Below are 13,630 nucleotides of genomic sequence, written 5' to 3'. Positions count from 1 at the left end.
CCCTCACCTCGGGGCTCTCCCCTCTGCGCTCCCCTCCAGCTCGTAAGTGTCTGTGGGGCTGTGGTGGGCAGCGAGCGGCGGGCAGATACATACCTGCTTCCGTGCGTTCCATCGGAGACTTCTCCCTCTAGCGGCTGACGTCACTTCCGGAAGTGACGTCACTTCCGGAAGTGACATCAGCCGCTAGAGGGAGAAGTCTCCGATGGAACGCACGGAAGCAGGTATGTATCTGCCCGCCGCTCGCTGCCCACCACAGCCCCACAGACACTTACGAGCTGGAGGGGAGCGCAGAGGGGAGAGCCCCGAGGTGAGGGAGAGGGGGGAACTACCCCTCTCCCCGCCGACTGTGGGCAAGGCTTTCCCCTCATGCTGCCACCCCTCCAGCACCCACAAAACGGCCGCGAGCGGGCCCCGGGGGGGGGGGGGGCGCTCAGAAAATCTGCAGGGGGGCCCGGTGGGGCCTAGTTACGCCCCTGGTCTTTCTGTATGGAGTCACCATACAGAGCCACCAATAAAAGTATATCAGTTTTCATCGAACCCACCTGGCCTGTGGATCCTTCTTGTTTGTCTATGTCATTATACAACACATCAAAAATTGTGTTGTTCCATGTTTATCTGTATATTTGTGTCCCAATGCTGAGGCATCACCTGGCAACATTTTGCTGCAGTTTGCTGCTTCCAAGGAACCACAAGTGTGTGCTGCCACATTTTAACTTTATTATTCGGACATTATTATTATTATTATTCACTTATAGTGCACTGATATTTTCCACAGCATTTTACAAAGTACAGTTCATGCCATTTACTAGCTTTTAGAAAGGCTTACCAAATTAATATACCTTACCCCAATGTCTTTAAATGATCAATCTTTCAAATCACCACCACTGCTAACTTTCCTTTCTGTCACATTAGTGCCACCAATGGACCTGATCCCAAAAGCTTACATAAACGAGACAATCATTTGTGTTTGAATCGCATTCTTTTGCATTTAAATATAGGTACACCATTTGCATTTCTATTACATTAAATAGCATTCTTCTAAAGTAAGCCTATTCTTTTCTTCTTTGTTTGCTAACTTGAATGACTGTACGGAAGCTTAATATACATTTGCCTTCTTAAAACTGAAGGCATCTGCAATAATTTAGCAAGAAAGATCTCCCATCATACAAAGCATATTTTCATGGCTCAAAAGCCAGAGACGTGTGCAGTGAGCCTTTAGTCTATTAATTTTACAGAGCCATACCAATGCAATTATTGCAAATATCTTCTGTTTTAAGAAGGCAAACTTGTATTAAGTGCAGCTTTTGTTTTTAGTAAGAAGGTTTTTTTGGACTCTTTGAGTCCCTTATAATTTTCTAGTGGTCTGGGGACCCTATGAACTAACTGGGTACTGAACTACTTGAATTTAATGCATTTTTTTAAGGAACACAAAATGTGGTGCAAATACAAATTAAATGTAGGTGCAAATGAATACAATTGTTTATATGGATCCCACTAGAGATGTTCCAAGTCAACAGGAGAGGAAGTGAGGACTCTGTCATGTGACTAATGCTGGGAATACACGGGTCGATCCGGCGGCCGATTAGCCACCGGATCGACCCCAGCCGGATCCCTGCCGCGTCCCCGCTCATCTGCGCGCGCGGATCGATTGCCGCTCATTCCCGCCGGCGCTTCCTTATCAGCGCTCGATTCCCTGGCCGGATCAGCTGGTTGATACACATACAGAAACGTACCGTGTATCCCCAGCATTAGTCTGGCCCCACAAATGGAAACAATCAGTGCGTCTGTTATAAAGCATAAACCCACTTTAAGATAGATAGATAGATAGATAGATAGATAGATAGATAGATAGATAGATAGACAGACAGATAGGCATTAAGATGTGATGTAGCTAGAGCAGATAAAAAATAACTTAAAACATCATTGCATTCAATTACTAGTGAACATAATTCAGTAATATGATTTTGCTACTTTTACAAGTATCCTTTTATGGCTTAGTTTGTTTGTGCTAAATACATTAGCAACATTACTAGAGATACCGGGAGAACAGTGTGTGATTATGATAAAACGTGTACATTTCAAATGAGGCAGATCGAGGAGCCTGCAGATGAAAGACATGTCATCTTAATGTTCTGTGGCAATGCAGGAGCACATTTCAGCTGTGCCATTCCATTGTGACTGACCACTCAATACTCAGAGAATATCATTAAATCGATGGGGGACTTTCTAAACCTCAAACATCTTATTCCTGCCAAAGAATAATAAGTGGGAGAAATTGGTCCTTAGAAACCCATTTTACTTTCTCTGCAGATAAAAACAAACTTGGAAACTTTATTGAAGGAAAACCGTTGTGCTGGTCCTTGCTGCTGCAAAGTCAAATGAAAAGTCATTGAAATCCCCCACTGTGTAAAATGTGTGCAGAACAATTGAGCTGTGTTTAAGAGCTGTATTGTAAATATACAAGCATGTGCCCACAATATCCCAAAACTGCTTTCACTGACCATAGGCTTTAAACATAGGAGATGCAATATAATAATATACAGTATTAAAGCTGCATAGAAAGCAGATGAGGTATGAATGATGGATGTGAGCAGAAAGTTTAAAGGGAACCTGAGGTGAGATTTATATGGAGGCTGCCATATTAATTTCCTTTTAAACAATTGCTGTCCCCTGATCCTGTGTCAATTAAAGTTTTAGCTATAGACCCTAAACAAGCATACAGATCAGGTGCAATGATTCAAGTGTGACTGGATTAGCCACATGCTTGTTTCCGGGTTTTGACTCAGACACTACTGATTCCAGTAAGATCAGCAGGATGTCTGCAATTAGTATTGTGGAAAAGAAAATAAATATGGCAGTCTGCATATCACTCTCACCTTGGGTTTCCTTTAAGTCAGGGGTGCCCATTACGTCGATCGCGATCTACCAGTAGGTCGTGAAGGACTGCTGGGTAGATCGCAAAGGACTTTTTAAAATAGTATGCTGGGCACTGACTGTGCAGCGGTGGCGTACCATCTAATTCTGCTGCTCTGCTGTCCTATGCAGAGCAGCATGCAGCCTCTCAGAGGGGGAGAAGGGAGAGGCACGGCAAGAGAGAGCCAGAGGCAGACTTTCCACCTCTTCCTTCTGGACCTGCCCCCCTTCCTCCCCGGTTGCTCCTCCACACACTGGCATCTCCCTCTCTGGCATTGAATGTCTGCCTCGGAGACCTCATATCAGCGGCGACCCGCATTGGAGTGGAGAGTGGTGGCCTTGCAACGGTGCACATATGTGCAGTTATTAGGCTACTGCTCTCCTTTTCTCTGCATGTCGCCACTGATATGAAGTCTCTGAGCCTGGCATGCAGCGCCAGCGAGGGGGAAGCCAGTGTGGTGATGGAGGAGGGTGGCTGAGCGGCAGCCGGTGGAGAGGGTGGGGGGCATACTGGAACACTACCTTTACACATGTGCCTGGCTACCTATACAGGAACATATTTGCTGGGCTACCTATACTGGAACACATATGCCTGGCTACCTATATTGGAGCTCATATGCCTGGCTACCTATATTGGAGCACATATGCCTGGCTACCTATACTGGAGCACATATGCCTGGCTACCTATACTGGCGCACATTTGCCTGGCTACCTATATTGGTGCACGTATGCCTAGCTACCTATACTGGAACACATGTGCCTGGCTACCTATACTGGCGCACATTTGCCTGGCTACCTATATTGGTGCACGTGTGCCTTGTCAGGATTGTTTCTTAGAGCTAGGGTGCTTGACCTGTTCTAAAATTTTGAACATTTTTAATTTTACATCTTGCAATGGTTTTCCCATTAAGAGATCTTAAGATGTTGATATTGGTCTTTTATGTTGTATGCAAGAGAACAAAAATGATTAAACTGAACCACATCAGTACAAGTGGTCTCTGGCCTCTTATGGATCAGAGACCACTGGTACAAAGAACGGGGCCTGCTAAGGATTCACTGATTTCATTGATTCCTGACCCTGTGATCAGTATGAGCCAATGAGATTTATTGAAAGGTGTAGATTTCAATTAGTGTGGTCCAGAAGCAATTAACATATGTTGATGCTTGGCGGATAAAAAATGTTTAGTTATGTGACGGAGAATCATCACTAAATAGTCCCATGCCATATATGTCATTACATGTATTTGAAGTCAATGAAGCCTAATATTTTCAGCAATATGCACTTCAGCCCTATGTAGATAGCTGTTAGGAAAGTATGTATACCCCCTTAAAATATATTTATTTGTTCTAGCTCTCATAATAATAGTAAACACGGTACAAAAAATGCTGCTCCTGTAATCTCTGCGCCTGATGCAAATGTTTCACCTTGCTTCATGAGAGAGCCGGCCCTGCTTAGCTGAACTACTGATTCAGCTCCAAAGTATAATCAAGGGTGTAATAACAACAAAAAATATGTTTTGTCACTAATTCACTTTACTAACCATTTCCCTAAAGAAAAAAACCTAGACAATAGGAGGCAATTAAACAGTACCCTTTATTATCCTCCCAATAAATATGTTTAATATTAAATTTGCACCAGGTTTTATTCCAATAATATCTCTGAAAGCATTGAGTTATTTCAACAACACAAGATTTTGGTAGACATTGATATGCTAAATGCACTGAAGGCTGAAAGCAGATTCAAGATCAATCTCCAAATACATACAAAGAAAAGGGGAAAAAAGCTACAATGACAAGCTTGAAAGGTCCATCTCCCTTTCGCAATAAAATAGTTATAACATGAATAATCTATTAATCTATTAATATGATAAATGATCTGAACCGATATTAAAAAAGGTTAAATGATAACTCTGAATTGTATCCCTATTATTATTGTTATATTGAAGAGCTCATATTCCAGCAATATGGCTATAGATGTTGATTCTGATATGAAACAGATTTCTGCACTGTGCACTTACCCAGACATGCAGGATGCTGGAAACCTAATTGTCATTCACCTTGAGCTGTGCATTGCACTAGGCTTCAAAGGGAGACATGACCAAAGAACTCTGTAGGAGCATGATAGCTTATTTCAAGCAAATATTTCAGAAGAGGAAGTGAATTATTTTTCCACTCCACTGGGTAAAAATCATAGACTCGTTTCTCAGCCTTTCATGTAAAGTTACTGCTGTTGTTTTGGTCTCTCTCTCTCTCTCGAATAATAATAATGCCATCAAAATAAAACAATTTGCACTAAATTATTATTTGCATGTTGCTGCCTTGATTTACATTATCACATAGCAATTCTCTCTGTGAGATAGACCATTACTCTTAATAACAAGCCCCATGTTAATGTAGATCTAAAAATATATTGCATGCTGCAGTATGAACATAAGGGATGAAAATGATCTAACCTTTATAGACATGGGACTTGAACTGGCACAGCAACTGTGAATTGCCTGGCTTGAAGAATTACAAATATCTAAGAGAATTCAATAATTCAATGTAACCCAGGTAAACTTGATAAATAGCAGAAAAGGCAGAAAAGGCGCCCAAGGGTATATAAAACTAGGTTAAAAAAACTAAAAATCAAAAAAGGGGAGGTGGCTTACCTCAATAATGACCATCACATATGTCAATTAGAGATAGCATGAATGGTTTGACCGCAAACTTATTTGCGCGAACTTCGGTGGTTCGCGTTTGCGAACGAACCCAAACTTTATTGCGGTTCGACCCGCCCCCTATACTACATCATTAGGGTCAACTTTGACCCAATACATCACAGTAAGCAGGCACAGGATAGCCAATCAGGCTACACTCCCTCCTAGAACCCCAACCCCCCCCCCCCTTAAAAAAAGCAGGCAGCGTCACCCATTTCACTCACTCGTGTGGTTGCGGTAGGGAAAGCTTAGTTAGGCTTGTTAGGTTGCTCTTTCTTGCTGATCCTTATTGCTAAAAAGCACTCCTCATCATCAACAGCTCTTTTGAGAGCTAATGTTGTTCTTGTGATCTATTTGTTTTTGTGTGTGTGCGTCCCACAGACACTTGTGTTGCATATACAGCCCTGTCAGTCAGTCTTAGGTGCTGGACCTTGGCCCCTTGGTAATTTCTACTGTTTCCTACTGCGCCACTGCCAGGCTCAAAACATTCAGTGACTACCTGTGTGTGTGACAGGCAGTTGCACATTTGTAATACCCATCACTGCATATACCTACCTGTTGTTCACAGTACACCCACCCACCTACCTACGTGAGCGCATGCAGTGTCACTGTATCTGTTCGGTACCTGTGTGTGTGACAGGTGCACATTTGGAATACCCATCACTGCATATACCTACCTGTTGTTCAGTGCACCCACCTACCTACGTGAGCACATGCAGTGTCACTGTACCTGTTCGGTACCTGTGTGTGTGTGACAGGTGCACATTTGTAATACCCATCACTGCATATACCTACCTGTTGTTCACAGTGCACCCACACATCTACCTACGTGAGCACACGCCACCCGGCAGGTCTGTTCAAGGTCGTGCTGATGTGATTTCGTGCAGCCCTGGACCAAAGTACAGTGCTCAGAAGAAGGCATGTCCCATCAACTCCCAAGATTGTCAGGACGTGGATGACTATTAAACACAGAACACCTCATCTTCCGCAGCCACCAGCGCAACTACACGCACCACATCCACTGCATTTGACACTTTGCAGGAGTTATTTGGTGGGGAAATTACTGATTCACAGCCATTATTGTTACAACAAGATGAAGGCGCTAAGCAAGTTACACCACCTCATATGTCTGAGTTAGGTGACACTATGGACGTAACGTGTGAGGAGGAGGATGATGTAACTGCTGTTGGTGCAGTTTATGAGGTGTCTGAGGCAAGCGAAGCAATACTCTAATTACACTCCCTGATTGATGTATACACATGCAAGATGTTTTAAAGCACTTTAGGCCTCCAATTTAGCATGCAATGTGATTTCTGCCCTTGAAACCCTGCTTTGCGTCAAATCCAGATTTTTCCCCGGGACTTTTGCCGGGTATCCCACTCCGCCATGCCCCCCTCCAGGTGTTAGACCCCTTGAAACATCTTTTCCATCACTTTTCTGGCCAGCAGAAATGTTTCTAGTTTTCAAAGTTCGCCTCCCCATTGAAGTCTATTGCGGTTCGCGAAAGTTTGCGGAAGTTCGCGTTAGAGGTTCGCGAACCGAAAATCGAAGGTTCGAGCCATCTCTAATGTCAATAATATTTTTGTACTTACTCAGGCCAAGTACAGTGCCTAACATTAACCACTACAGTTAACTGCCTACAGTTTCGAAAATCGTATGCATCCGATCAAAGTTCACCTCCTATTCATTTGCCAATAACTTTATCGCTACTTATCACAATTAATTGATCTATATCTTGTTTTTTTCCTCCACTTATTAAGCTTTCTTTTGGTAGTACATTTGGAAATGGAAAAAATTCATTATTTCTTAGTTTTTGGCCATTATAGTTTAAAATTAATACATGCTACCATAATTAAAACTCATGTATTTTATTTGCCCATTTGTCCCAGTTATTACACCATTTAAATTATGTCCCTATCACAATTTATGGCGCCGATATTTTATTTAGAAATAAACGTGCATTTTTTCAATTTGCGTCCATTACTATTTACAAGCGTATAATTTAAAAATATATAATAAAATACCGTATATACTCGCAAGCAAGCCGACCCGCATGTAAGCCGACCCCCCAACTTTTACCTGAAAAACCAGGAAAAAATGATTGACCCCCATACAAGCCAGGGGTATGAAATGCTGGCCGCGTAATCCCCCCAGTGTGTCCCTGTATAGCTAGTATAGTGCACAGTATAGCTAGTATAGTGCCCAGTATGGGTAGGTAGTCCCCCAGTATAGCTAGTATAGTGCCCAGTATAGCTAGTATAGTGTCCCAGTATAGCTAGTATGGTGTCCCAGTATAGCTAGTATAGTGCCCAGTATGGCTAGTATAGTGCCCAGTATGGCTAGCATAGTGCCCAGTATGGCTAGTATAGTGCCCCAGTATAGCTAGTATAGTGCCCCAGTATAGCTAGCATAGTGCCCCAGTATAGCTAGCATAGTGCCCCAGTATGGCTAGTATAGTGCCCAGTATGGCTAGGTGGGTGGGTAGGTAGTTAGTGCCCCTCCCCGCTCCCCCCACGGCCGCCGCTGCTATTACCTTAGGCGGCGCCGCTTCCTCTATCCCCGTCCTGCTCCGGTAACTAATTCACAGCAGCGCGCCCCTCGGCGGCTGCTGTGTGATGACGGAGGAAACCATAGAGAGCGGCTTCCTGTAGCGGCAATATGTATCGCCGTTACTATGGGAACCGCTCTCTATGGTTTCCTCCATCATCACACAGCAGCCGCCGAGGGGCACGCTGCTGTGAATTAGTTACCGGAGCAGGACGGGGATAGAGGAAGCAGCGCCACCTAAGGTAATAGCAGCGGCGGCCGCGGGGGGAGCGGGGAGGGGCACTACCTACCAACCTACCTACCCATACTGGACCATAACTCGCAAACAAGTCGACCCCCCAACTTTTGGGCCACTTTTGGGGGGTGAAAAATTCGGCTTGCTTGTGAGTATATATGGTACTCTCTTGACATGTATATTTAAAAAGTTCAGACCCTTAGGTAACTATTCATTTATTTATATTCCCATTCACTGATGGGGCAGGGGGGTAATGGCAGGCAACGGCAGCTGCACAGTCTATCTGGACGGATATATCCGTCCAGATAGACTTAAATTAAATACAGAGTGCTCATTGCACCGATGATAAGAGTAAAAATAATCAAACAATCATACTGGGTATTATAGTTAATATCGGTGTCATCAAAGAGGAGCGCTCATACTACAATATAAGAAGATATATCTTCATATGTTCATATAGCTGTCAGTGCACTCCAGTTTTTGCTAGGGTTTTGTTAATGAACCTTTTAACAGCTCCACTCAAGTTATCTCATTTTAGATAACTCGGGCAGGTCTGCCACAGCTAAACTCTGGTGGCCTCCGGCATAGTAAATGCAGAGTGGGCCAGGGCTTGCATGATGTTTACCTGATTTGGACACAGGATCATTTCTCTTGTTGCAGGATCGGCTCTTTGCTTTCACCACTGAGTGGTGCTGTAATGCAGACATCATCCTCCAGGTCCCGGTCACAACATGACATGACATGTACCATATTTTTCGAACTATAAGATGCCCTGGACCATAAGACGCACCTAGGCTTAGAGGGCAAAAACCAGGGGAAAAAATATACTAAACCTGGTGCGCCTATGGTCCAGGGGCATCTTGTGGATGTCCTCACCCCAATTATTATGGCCCTCTTTCCTAGAAAGCAAGTTAGAAATACATAGCGGGTAATCCTCTACTGCAGTACACCCTGTGCTTAAACACACACTGTGTAGGGAAAACTTCCACCGCATGCAGAATGGGGATACACTCTCCCCCTTCAGTTCCCTGCTCACCAAAACGATAAGTTGTTCTAGACATATCACAGTATCTTTGCAGGCAAAGCTCTAAAGTGAGAAACACAGAAAGCCGCTTCTCATAACATAAAATGACTTTTTAATATGGCTCAAAAGCCCCACAGTCCATAAAATGTACCAGATACAAAAAGAGTTAAAAGTATATCTCACAATTCCTGATGAGTCACGCCCCCTAGTGATGAAACACGTAGGGCGGAGCTAGAGACACGCACGCTGCTGAATCAACATGAGACGGAGGGCTGCTGGCAGAGAAACCGAGAGACCTGCTCGTATTATGGAATTGTGAGATAAGCTTTTAACTCTTTCTGTATCTGGTATGTTTTATGGACTGTGGGGCTTTTGAGCCATATTAAAAAGTCATTTTTTACGCTATGAGAAGCGGCTTTCTGTGTTTCTCACTTTAGAACTTTGCCTGCAAAGATACTGTGATACACCTAGAACAACTTATCGTTTTGGTGAGCAGGGAACTGAAGGGGGAGAGTGTATCCCCATCCTGCATGCGGTGGAAGTTTTTCCTACACAGTGTGTGTTTCAGCACAGGGTGTACTGCAGTAGAGGATTACCCGCTATGTATTTTTAACTTGCTTTCTAGGAAAATACCATGCTTGCAGGTCTGCTGAGACTAATACTATCCAGAATCGCAACTGTGTTAAAATAAATTGTTTACCCATATGTGCTATGCTTGTCCCTCTGCTTGTCCCCATGTGTGCTATGCTTGTCCTGTTGTGTCCTCAGCTTGTCTCCCTGTGTCCTCTGCTTGTCCCCCTGTGTCCTCAGCTTGTCACCCTGTGTCCTCAGCTTGTCACCCTTTGTCTTCTGTTTGTGACCCTGACCCAGTGTCCTCTGTTTGTCCTCATGTGTCCTCTGCTTGTCCCCCTGTGTCCCCAGCTTGTTCCCCTGCATCCTGCATTTGTGCAAGTGCCCTCTCTTTTTTGTATGTCCTACACCAGCTGCCCCTGCAGTGTAAGTAGCGGCATCCGTATACTCAGATTGTCCTCCGCTGTGTAATTATCAGCAGCCATGTATAACCTGATCGCCTCCGCTGTGTAATCAGTATAATCCTATTGCCCTACCCCCCCTCCCTTCCACCCACTAAGTAGCAGCCATGTCTTACCCGATCCTGGAAGTCCGCGCTGTTCAGAGACCTCTCCTACACGTTATTCTTCCCCCTAGTGCCAGCTTTTCCTGATAGCGTCATTACAGGGGGCCGGCAGTAGGGGAAGAATGATGCATAGGAGAGGTCTCTGAACAGCGTGGACTTTCAAGATCGGGTGAGACATGGCTGCTACTCAGCAGGGGGCAATCAGATTATACTGCTGCCGCTAATTACTCAGCGGGGGCAATTGGATTATACTGATGCCACTAATTACACAGCAGGGGGCGGTAATACATGGCTGCCACTAAGTACACAGCGTGGGGGCAATTGGTACATACTTCCGCTACTTACAGGGGAAAGGGAAAGGTGGAGAAAGACAGGGTGACAAAGAGAGGACATAGGGACTGCACAGGGAGTCCCCGACATTGCAGCGAAGCGGTAGTTCATATTGGCAGGCGTTCGTAAGTCAGGGATTCCCTGTATTTGGACCATAAGACCCAGTGACTTTTTCCCCCCACTTTTGGGGAGAAAAAGTGTGTCTTATAGTCCAAAAAATACGATAATTGGGATCCAAAGGAGGATGTCAGCATTACAGCACTGCTCAGTGGTGGAAGAGGAGTCCTGCTTCTGGATTAGGTAAATATCAACTTAAAATACTTAAAGGACATCTGAGACAAGTGAGTTTATTCCGGCAGCCTTGACATGATAGAATTCTGCAATTGCCACCGCACCTATGCAGTTTGCATGGCAGTGAGTGCACCTGCACAGGTTGCAAGCAGTGATTTCAGTCAGAGTTCTTCTTCCGGGTCAAGGAGGGTCAGGGGTCAGTCCGGAGTCTTTAGCAACAATTGGAGCAAATCAGGGTGTACCAGAAGGATATTGAACATAAATAGGTAATTACTTTTTTAAACTCACTTATGTTGGATATCCTTTAGGTAGGCTATAAACAGCACTGTAAGCCATTGTTACACATCAGAAGGACGAACAGCCATGTTGCTCCTTTTGGCTAGTTTAAAGCACAGATATTCCAGAGCTGAATGGCCTGGATATATCTGTCAAACAATATAGCAAAGACTTATCTGGGCCTTATAAATTTCCATGGAGCTGTTCACTACATTATTTTAGTGGAGGAATTTTTGTTTTTGTCCACTTTCAGACTTTAATGTTCAGGAGGATTCAAAAATGTATTATTTAAGTATTATAATATATGAAATATTATTAGTACTATTATATCATTAAAATAACTGGTTATAACACTATATGACAATTAGGGAAATACCACAACGCACAGCTACTGCATTGTGGCCAGTGTAGTATATGATATAACCCACTCCCCAATGTCTGCAGTAAATCATTCCCCACATTATATCACATGGAAACTGGTCCTGCAGTATGTTTCAGTAGTGTTGCATCCCGAGCCATTAAAATATATTTGATGTGCTGTCAACCTCACAACATGCATGTTACTGGGTGCCTTATAGGATATACATAGTGATCTAGAAAAATAAGATATTATTATCTTAAAGTGACACTCAAGCGAAAAAGAGCTTATGATATAATAAATTGTATGTGTTGTACGGATAATTAATAGAACATTAGTAGCAAACAAATCAGTCTTATGTTTATATTTTCAGGTATAAAGCTTTTTATAGCATTGCATCATTCTATCATATTTTCAATTTACAAACCACACTGTATATTAAACTATGAAACAGAGCAGAGCTAATTACCCTTTCAACTTCCCTGCAGTAAAAATCTTATCTGAAGCTGTCTGTCGCTGTTTCTTTGAAGTACAGTATAAGTGTCTCAGAAAACAGCACAGTAGCCAACTCAAGTGGTCGAGAGCTCAGAGATAACTGAAGTTTCTAAACTCTTTCTGAAACTGGAAACAATATTAGACCCATATCTGTGCTATTAATGTTCTATTTCTTAGCTGTACTACACATACAAATCATTATTTCATAAGTTTATTTTCACTTCAGATTCACTTTAAAATGAAGCTTAACCTACGTTTCCATGCAGTAAATGTTTTAGGCTTATTCTTAACTTTGTACTAAAACCTATAGGGAAGAATTAAGAATATGATGTGCTTTGCTATATGTAGAGCTGAATGTCTTCTTCCTTTTATTCTATTTTTAGCTGATGGTTGGGATAATTCAAGCAGCTGAGCTGCCCGCTTTAGATATGGGAGGTACATCTGATCCTTATGTGAAGCTGTTTCTGCTGCCAGATAAAAAGAAGAAATTTGAAACCAAGGTCCACAGAAAGACACTTAACCCTGTCTTCAATGAACAGTTCACCTTTAAGGTATTTACAAATTGTATATGAGTTTAATCATGTGAAGTTAAAAGAGTACTCAGGATGTGTATACGGCAACATAAACTGTAGCAGCACATGGCAAACAAATTTCACTTACCTGGAGTCAGACCAGTGAAAGATGGATTCTGTGAAAAGAGCAACTGTGTTTTTATACCTCTAACAATAGAAAAGTTATCAAAATCTAGTCCTAAACAGAATACCTGACTGATGATGAATCAAATGTATAATTCACTTACTTTATACCAACACGCTGACAGATACTTAGTCCACACTACACTACTATGTTTGGTGTGTTTCTCAATATACTTCAACAAAAGGGTCTGCAAAAAAACAATCAGGGTGTCATACAATGTCCTTCAATTATCAGGTTTGTCCAAGAACTGACACTTTTCAGATCTATTCACAGGTCTGACACTTCACAGGTCTATTCCCAATCACAAGTTTCTTAATCCGTGACAAGGAAAGCCACCCCCTCACCCAATTAAACAGGACTCTTCCTTTTCTTAGACCTCCAATTAGGTCTAGTAGCAATTTGGGGATATTTCCAGGTCACCCCTAACCTATTGATCTGTATCCAAAGTGAGTGACTGAGTCATCCAGACTCCATATCAGCTTGATTAATTTCCATCAAATCCCAGCAGCTTTGATTCACAGTACCTCAGAATAATAGTGTAACACTGTAGGACTTGAACTTGAAATTTAATATTTTATTGCACTTACATATTCTAGTTCAGTCTAGTTTCTCCATGGGCTCTCCACTGGAC

The 13,630-nt window shown here is 42.9% G+C and overlaps 1 protein-coding gene across 2 annotated transcripts in view; it reads left to right on the top strand.

The window, feature by feature from the left end:
- SYT1 (synaptotagmin 1) overlaps nt 1-13,630 on the top strand; it is a 765,091-nt gene that overhangs the window by 590,390 nt on the left and 161,071 nt on the right. For both annotated transcript variants that reach the window (XM_068276627.1, XM_068276626.1), the window contains exon 9: nt 12,687-12,854. In XM_068276627.1, coding sequence (XP_068132728.1) covers nt 12,687-12,854 — 168 coding nt within the window. The remainder of the gene's footprint in view (nt 1-12,686; nt 12,855-13,630) is intronic.

Source organism: Hyperolius riggenbachi, chromosome 3 (genome assembly GCF_040937935.1).
Source record: "Hyperolius riggenbachi isolate aHypRig1 chromosome 3, aHypRig1.pri, whole genome shotgun sequence".
NCBI classification, from domain to species: Eukaryota; Metazoa; Chordata; class Amphibia; order Anura; family Hyperoliidae; genus Hyperolius; species Hyperolius riggenbachi.
The sequence above is the reverse complement of the archived record's forward strand: the minus strand, read 5'-3'. Positions and strand labels throughout refer to the sequence as shown.